At 38.0% G+C, this 9217-nt stretch overlaps 1 protein-coding gene across 3 annotated transcripts in view; it reads left to right on the top strand.

The window, feature by feature from the left end:
* Window positions 1-9217, top strand: part of LOC107047445 (hypoxia-inducible factor 1-alpha) — a 75326-nt gene that overhangs the window by 18384 nt on the left and 47725 nt on the right. For 2 of the 3 annotated variants that reach the window (XM_015270214.2, XM_015270217.2), the window contains exon 2: window positions 6870-7348. In XM_015270214.2, coding sequence (XP_015125700.1) covers window positions 6885-7348 — 464 coding nt within the window. In that variant the 5' untranslated portion in view covers window positions 6870-6884. Of the gene's footprint in view, window positions 1-6869; window positions 7349-9005; window positions 9038-9217 lie in introns of those variants that run through there. The other variant, XM_015270222.2, reaches the window with a different exon arrangement.

Here is a 9217-nt window from a genome sequence, read left to right on the forward strand (position 1 = left end):
GATTCACATGCACACAAAACGGATTTATGATTTATTTTCTCATTGAAGCCTTTTGTTTTATTTGGATAATTCAAGGCAAATGGAATTAAACTTATACACTCATTCGTTTAATTCCACATCAATGTCAAAGTTGAGTTCCTTTATTTCACCTTCATGCACCGGGAGATAAGAGCAAATGGTAGCTCCACGTGTATCTTTTGTGGTCAAATGTGTATCATTTTTTCGAATTCATTTCGCCTCATCTGTTATTTCACTCTCCTCGTGTCTCTCATTCGCCAAAATGAGAGATTTAGAAGCAAAAAAAATTAATGTCAAGTTGCGAGGGTGGAGGGGGAGAGTAACATGCTCAGACACTGCGGAACCGGTCCAAAAATCATCTGCCGAATAATGAGTAAGAGTGGTCTAGACGGCTTGAATTACCCTTTGTGCTGGGTACCTCCTCTTCATAACCTCTTCTTATTCGTTGTTTCTGATTTCAACTTCATACAATTAGATTTTCGAAGCTCCACAGTTACTTACATGGATATAAAAGTTATTAAAAATTTGATTATCCTTCCATTCTATGAAAATGCTTGATGACTCATTTTTTATTTGCTTTTTATCACAAAGTTTAGTGATCATTGTGTTTTGAACAATAAAATTTGCTGCGTGACGATTGAATTTCATTGTTCGTTAAAAAAAAGCTATGAATTACTCATGGAGTAAAACTTGATTTTTTTGTTTAACCAAGTTTTTATTAAAAAAAAAAAGTTTTTATTCAAAATGTTTACATACCTTACAAACCTAGTATAAAAAAAGGTTCTATAAACACTATTTTATACAATGTGGAACCTTTGGCCAGGAGTGATTCGGCAGTTTATTAAAGTATCGTAGGATTTTTTTAATGCTTTAAATAATAATGTATTTTCATTAGGGATTGATGTGTTAATTCTTGCAATCAGTATCAATGGGCTTTTTAGATGCAACAATTTTAGTCTAATTTGTGATTGTTTCGTGGTTAACGATCAAAAAAATTTTGGCATCCTCTGACAATGACAGAGGTCTTGAATAATTTAAGAGTACAGGGGTGAACTACAAGGGGCTTCAGAATGTTGTAGAATATTCTACGTATCGCCAAAATATCGACAACAGTTCTCGGAAGCACCCTTTCTTGCGTGTAACTGCTCACAAAGCCCCTTAGGATTGATATTACAGGTTAATTGCGTAACTTTCCAGGAATTCCTGGAAACGTCTTGATTGAGCTGAATGCTCGTAAGATTGCTTTTCGGAAATCATGAAGATTGTAGAGAGATCATCTCTAATTTACCACGAATTGGGCCATCTTTCTAACACATGTCAGGTTTTGGGAATTTATATAAATGGAACCGAAACCCTTCGAGTTGAGTACAAAAAAAATATGAGCGAAAAACTTTGCACTTTTTCCAAGAAATTCTATCTAACTTTTATCGAAACAGGATAAGAATTCAATTGAAGTTTTATCAGAATTCTATACAATGTTTGTGGACTATGGACGATAGATTTTGATTATTCCGAATAGATTATTCTCTCAAGTCTTTTTCCATCGAAATTCTTTAGAATGAACCTTCCAAGTTTTTTGACTGTATTTATTTTCCTTCACATTATATTTAGAATAGAAGGATCTGTTTGTAGTTACCAGTTTATAATTACCATGTTTTTTAGGAAAAATCCTAACAGAATTGATATGGAAAAATAAACATTTTATTGACTCCATTTTAGAGATATTAATTGGAGAACTTTCGAAAAAAGACTAATGAACTTCTCCAGTTTCTCACCACAAATTTAACAAAATTTCTTAGAGAAAGTATTTTTCTATCATATTTTCTCACGCGTATAAGAGGTCTATTCTGCGATGAAAAAAAAATTGGCCACGCAACATTACTTACTCATCATTCATTATACATTTGGATTTGGAAGTGGAAAATTTTGTTGACTCTTCCATGGGATAACTCTTATCAGTGACTCACTCCCAAACTCCTCGAGATGATGATATCTCCGCATAATTTAGTGAATCTCCAGTTATTCTGTCAGCACATTCTAATTCATCATCTATCGGAGTTCACTGAACTTCTATTTCAGTATCTAATCAGTTACTGCACTGGCCAGGAAAAAAAATGCGTAATCCTGCGTGGATGAGCAATTTATGACAATGGGTTATTACGTGGAACGTAAGTGTATACTCTTTTCGTTAAAAGTTTATCGTTTGAGAGGGCATATATCTCTCAAGCAACGAAACTCCGGCATTGATAGCCATGAGCACAGAGCATAAATGTCAACGACCTGATGATATCAACACGGACCTACCTGACGCCAGTTTTGAGATACATGAGCTCAAATCATCAGTAATTTTCCTATTGAATAAATCGTTAAGTCAGAGTTGTGTATTGAATGAATTTATTTGTTGAGTCAATAGCGAATACTGGTGAATAAACATGCCACATCGAAGGAATTGATTCAATATTTGATAATTGAAAAGCATTGAAGATGTAACTGACATCTCCTGGGAGATGGTCATGCAGTGATAGAAGAATTCATTCATTGTGAACTTTTGATGCACCCAGAGTCGAATAATTGGACCTGACAAATTCTACTTAGGTCTTTCCGTTCAGAACTGGATAGGTCTTGGGAAGCCTCTTCCCAAGTGCTTCCGAGACCTTTGTACCTCTGGTTATGTCCCAATTCAGCACTTGTTAGGTGTAAGCAGGACTTGCATTCGGACTTTCCAAATCCTTGCAGGTCCCCGTAATTCTATGAGCCTATATTAAATCTGCGTTCATATCACTGTTTACTCATGCGTTATTGAAATAGAAAATGCAATTATTGTAAGCAATAATGCAATTGTTGTTAGCGGCGAAGGTTGCAGAATCTATTCTAGCCACTCTTGCCCCTCCGCTTGCATGCATTGTCCAAATAAAAAATGAAAGTGTTAACAAATCTGACCCTTGTTCCAAGTAAAAACCAAAAATCTGACCCTGTGGCCCCCGGTGAAAATTTTTTTTTCAGTTTTCACTTTTTCCACATACTTTGAGAGTTCTGAATAGCCCGTCGCTTAAATAGTTGGAATCAACGTTCACCCGGCTAAAAAATTCGATTTTGGCGAAAATCCACTTGCTCCGGAAAACCCGAAAATCTGACCCTTTGGCTGGGGCAAAACAAAACGGTTTCTCAGTTTTCACTTTTTCCACATACTTTTGATAGTTCTGACTAGCCCGGCGCTTAAATAGTTGGAATCAACGTTCACCCGGCTGAAAAATTAGATTTTGGCGAAAATCCACTTGCCCCGGAAAACCCGAAAATCTGACCCTTTGGCTGGGGCCAAAAAAAACGGTTTCTCAGTTTTCACTTTTTCCACATACTTTTGATAGTTCTGACTAGCCCGGCGCTTGAATATTTGGAATCAATTACACGGAGACAATTATTTGGGGAATTTCAACAGCTAGTTGGTAAATTGTCTCCGTGTACACACACACGTACGGATGAGGTCTAAAAATTGCATTTTCGGACTTTTTGGATCATACTGGGTCCGTATGACACAAAAAATTCAAAACTTAAAATTGAACAATTACAAAACATCCATTCGAAAGCAAAAATCCGGTGTTAACGTCTCCATTGTGAGGGGTTAAATATTTCGCTTTCACGTGCTGAAAAAGACCTAAAAAGGCTGAATAGGATCTAAAAAAGGTAATTTTTTAGATCTTATTCAGCAATAAAGTAATTTTCCTCCAACTTTTTTCTCCATGCACCAGCCGTGACAGATTACTGTGATTCCTGTGTGAAAGAAATGTTCATAACGTGGAGTCGTGACTTTTTCTACTAGTCTGACAAAGCGCTTTTGCGCGCTTTCATAACGTACAAATTAGAAACTCACTTATGAGTGTGACATCATTGAAGATATTTCGATGTAAAATCATTTCATGACGAATAGTTGACTGAGTAACGTCACGTTTAGTAAATTTTCTCGCTGACTTGCGAAATTTACTGAACTTGAGGACAATTTGTGTCCAAACTATTGTATTTCCCATTTATGCCATCAAAAATTATCCCATGAACGTGAGTAATATTGATTTTAGAGATAATTTTTATCCAACTCTTCTCTCCGTGTCCTCAGTGCATTAACTATTAAAAAATGAAAACTGAAAGACGAATGACGAAAACGAATGCTCCGCCATTCATCACCGCACTGAGAGAAAAATATAATTCTTCTGACTATATTCCATCACCATCGAATTATAGTCAAAAAGTCCTCAACAATTTTTCATGGGTTACGGTAACTATAGCCGGAGAAGTAATTACTACAATGGAATGTAGTCATTGCCACTATTTTATAGTTCTCCTCACGATAGATTTGTCGTGGTTACTTTTGAACTTTGGTTAGTTTAACTGTATTTTGATCTGCAAAAATTACGCTTGTGAAGTTACTATAATGTTATGTGCCGCATACAAAAAAAATCGTATCGTTCACCAAAATGCCTCAACTATTTTCTTATTTTGAATCGAACTTCAGATTTCCCTCTCAGTGTGCTCAAATGAGAATGAATAAACAAGTAAAAATTGTCAATGAGGTGCCCGAAGGAAATTGATGAGGAAAAAATTCTCTAAACGATATCCCCACTTGCGTATAATTTAGTGCCTTCATTAACTGCCGTAGAATATTCTCCTCAAATACCTACTCACCTCAATAAAAACAATTCCGGCTATTGCGCAACGTACGGCCCGTTCATTGATCGTCATCGCATATGTAGCTACTGAAATCCCCGGAAGAATTAGTGAAACGTGTTTTCACCTTCATGTACTTGGGCCTTCGAGATCATTAGAATTTTTGAGCGCGTTCATAACCCCGAGGTCGTCATTAGCCTTCCTGCAGGCCTTGACATGAGCAACCAAGTAAATAAGCGGAAGAAAATATTACATTTTTTAATATGAGAAGATCGTATTTTCGCCGGGGAACATCTGAACAACACAGCACCAAATCAAGCCTACGTGAAGTAATAGATTTCATCATTAGGTGAATGAAGTATTTTCTGACGAATGTAAATTTATAATCCGAGCCAAAAGGCAAAAATTATAATTACCACACGGAGATAATAGTAAAGATTACTATGTCGGAATTCGCGCATTGTAAATGTTGCCACGGTTTTATAAGTATTATTGTGGACATGGTAATGGCTACCTTGGAACATCATAATGGTTACTATAGGGCATAGTAAGCTCCTCAATGGTAATAGGTACTATGGACATAGCAATAATTACTATGTTAACATAGTAAAGCTATACTACTTTAACATACTGTAAAATGACATACTGTAAAAAAAAATTTTTGTTTTAATTTAATTCCTGAAATTTTTCTTGTGTTCAAGCTCCACTGAAATGTCAGGAAATTTTGTCATTGAAAAATCAAATATTCCCCCGAGTCGAATAATTAGACCTGACAAGTTCTACTTAGGTCTTCCCGTTCAGAACTGGATAGGTCTTGGGAACCCTCTTACCAAATGCTTCCGAGATCTTTCTATACAATTATTCTTTTTTTTGTTTGAATCTCGAAAATCGACATTTCACGAGAGGGTGGAGGGGAGACGCATGTATGCGGATCACCGTTCACCCGGCTAAAAAATTCGATTTTGGCGAAAGTCGACTTTCCTCCTGGGAAAACGGAAAATCTGACCCTTTGAAAATCTTAAAAAAAAAACTTTTTCGATTTTCACTTTTTCCACATAATTTTGAGAGTTCTGAATAGCCCGTCGCTTAAATAGTTGAAATCAACGCTCACCCGGCTAAAACATTCCATTTTGGCGAAAGTCGACTTTCCTCCTGGAGAAATCCAAGATCTGACACTTTGACCCTCGTGACCCTTGTGACCCTTTGACCGACTTTCCCTCTGGAAAAATCCTAGATCTGACACTTCGGCCCCCGGTGAAAAATTTTTTTTTTCAATTTTCACTTTTTCCACATACTTTTGAGAGTTCTAAATAGCCCGTCGTTTAAATAGTTGGAATCAACGTTCACCCGGCTAAAAAATTCGATTCTGGCGAAAGTCGACTTTCCCCCTGGGAAAACGGAAAATCTGACCCTTTGGCTCCGAGTGAAAAACATTTTTCTTCAGTTTTCACTTTTTCCACTTCCTTTTGATGGTTCTGCATAGCCCGTCGCTCAAATTATTGAAATCAATGTTCACATGGCATCTCACAAATGGCATCTCAGTGTGAGATATTTTTTCTTGTCAATTTTCGAGTCATTAATTTCTTGATACAAGTAAAAATTTACTGCTCAACTAACTTTTTTCTCCGTGTAATGTGAGTACCATCAATTCATGGAAGAAATTTGATACATATCGTGTATCATAATCCTGCTATTTTCCCAAACTTTCCCGCTGTGCATAAGCTCAAATTCAGCCACTCACTCTTTCAAAAATCAGGACAAATCAACTGTGCTGGCACCGAGAATTTAGCCATGAAATACAGGTACAATTTTCGCTAAATAACGAGAAAAATCCCTGTTTTTTTTCGGTCCATTAACATTGCCCCATTTAACCGTGTTCCACAGTAATTATGGCTACGCTTATTTCCCTGTGCAACTACACTGATAGAAAGATTTAGCTGCTGTTAACGAGGCTGTTTAACTGTTACCATGATTCGTTAACAATTAACAAATAGTGGTAATAGTTAAGAAGCCTCGTCAACAACAACTAAATTATTCCACCTTTTCTATCAGTGTAAACTATCTCTGAAATTTCATTTCAACAAAATACAAGTGCGAAAAAATTACTCGAACAATTCGCGCAAATCCTCCTGACATTCATTCGCCACTTGCAATTGCGATCTACAAGTGAATAAATTCTCCTGCTTTACTTGCAGGTAGCACCAGCGAAAATGAAGGACGAAGTAGAGGAGGATGACTCCGGGGCATCCATAGCGAGTACCTCTACACTGGGTACCTACAGATCGGTTGCCTCTATATCGGGTACCTCTACATCGGGTGTCTCATCGGGTGCTTCTACACCGGGTGCCTCTGCATGGGCTCCCTCTACATGGGGTCCCTGTGCATCTGGCGCCTCTACATCGGGTACCTCGCCATGGGATCCCTCTACATCGGCTCCCTCTACATCGGGTGTCTCTGCATGGGAGCCCTGTACACCGGGTCAAACTACATCAGGTGCATCTACATCGGGTGTCCCTACATGGGAGCCCTGCGAATGGGATCCCTCTACATCGGATCCTTCTACATCAGGTGCATCTATATCGGATGCATCTACATCGCGTGCCTCAACGTCGCGTGCCTCTATATCGGGTACCTCAACATCGGGAACCTCAAAAAAACCAATCAAGCCTTATAAGTAAGTAACCCAAACAAGCCCAATTCAACAATAAAAAATTGATAGTTGAAGAAAAATCGTCGCGTTATCAGACACCGCTGAAAATTGAGAAAAAAATACTGTTAGACCGCTAGGAGGCGGCGTCTGCTTCGCGAGAAAGACAGACGAATGTGACGGTGGGGGTAGGCAGCAGCCACCAGTTTGCGGCCAACCGTCGTCTGAATCGTGTCTCAACAGTTATCTCTCATAATTGTATTTTTAACCCGTTTTGGCATTGTGATTTTTTCCTACCGCGAGAAAATTGAAAATTCATCTCCACCATTACCGGAGTACAATCCCCAATCAATGGAAAATTTACCCCTTGAGTTTTCCATATTTTCACAAATTAGTTTACAAGTTTCAAAGGGGATTAATGAGTGTTAGTGGTGTTTATAGTAGAAGTTTTTAATTACTGTGCGTCCCCCACTATCATGATAATTTCCAGGGCAAAAAGGGGTGGACGTACGACCCGGCATATAGTGGCTTCCGCAATTTTCCAAGCTGCGCAGTTCACTCGTAATGTGTTGAACGTTGTCAAGGTCAAGAATCCGGATCGCCGGTTATAGACAGTGGAAGGCGATATACGATTGTTTTTCTGTTTGTTTAAAACGAGGAAGACATTAAGCTATCAAATCGCATTACTACTGCTCACCGCGATCTCAAATTCCTGTTCTTTTTATTTTTCTCTCTATATTTCATGAATTTATTCAGTTGAGTGACGGTGTGTGTGTGTGTGTGTATTTGTGCGATTATTTTTTACTCAAATAAAGGAACTTGGAGCAATGGTTATTCAAGTATACATGTGAAGTGAAAGATTTAAAAAAAGATACATTTAAGAAGAAATAACGAGGCTAAGAGAATATCTTGAGCTGAGGAGTGTGGGGTGACGTAGTGAAAGAGTGGTCCAAAAATTGTCGGCAAAGTGACAAGCCGGCCGGCCGTTACTAAATATTCCAGCGTGTCTCCCTCTACTCTCAAAAAGAGATGATCAAATCACTGAGTGAAACGGAGTATCAAAAATAAATGTGAAAAACAAGTTGGTGAAGGAGAAGGTATCTCAATAAAGACTGAGTTCAGCCCCTCAGTGAAATTTCAAGTATTAAAAAACAAATAAGACACATTATTCTACACAACCCAGGCAGACGAAATTTTTTTTTTGATGATGTTTGCTACGGTTCGGCTGAGATAATACCGACGTTATCTGTCCTCGGGCATGATGGCTGTTGCCAGATTATTTCCAAGGCTAATTTTAATGCGACAAATATACACTCTGAAGAGGCCAGATGAAAATCATTAATTGAAGCCTTCACAGGGACAGTATCATACCGCATCTATAACTGGAGACATGTCAATTGTCATCAATAGAAACATTCCTAGCAACAACAATCCCCGGGGATATCCGGCCCCATTGAATCTGTCATTAGTTTCAAGATGGCGGGAAATGCCGATGAACGACAGCATCCGATACTGTTGATCAATATGAACGCTTGTGCACTTGGACTTGGTGAAAGTTCATCGTTTTGTTCCGCCGCAAAGTGATAAGAAGTGGATTTTTTTTCTTAGGAATTTGTACATACAGTAGACTCTCGTTATAGTCGCACTCACGGGGCTGTAGGGGCAGTCGATTCTGAGAATGGGACTGTATTTCTCTTCCCCCACCAGGCGCTCACGGTAAGCCTAAATTCCGGGAATCGGGAGCGATAAGAAAATAAATTTTACTCCAATTATTTTTCTCTTCAATTTGCATTGAACATTTTTATTAAATATAAAAATTATTTTCATTAAACACTTTTATTAAATTAACAAAATGAATTGCGTTGAACACTTTTAGTAAATTAATGAAATGAATAG

This window comes from Diachasma alloeum, unplaced genomic scaffold (assembly GCF_001412515.2).
Source record: "Diachasma alloeum isolate Michigan unplaced genomic scaffold, Dall2.0 Dall_scaffold_00183, whole genome shotgun sequence".
Classification (NCBI taxonomy): domain Eukaryota; kingdom Metazoa; phylum Arthropoda; class Insecta; order Hymenoptera; family Braconidae; genus Diachasma; species Diachasma alloeum.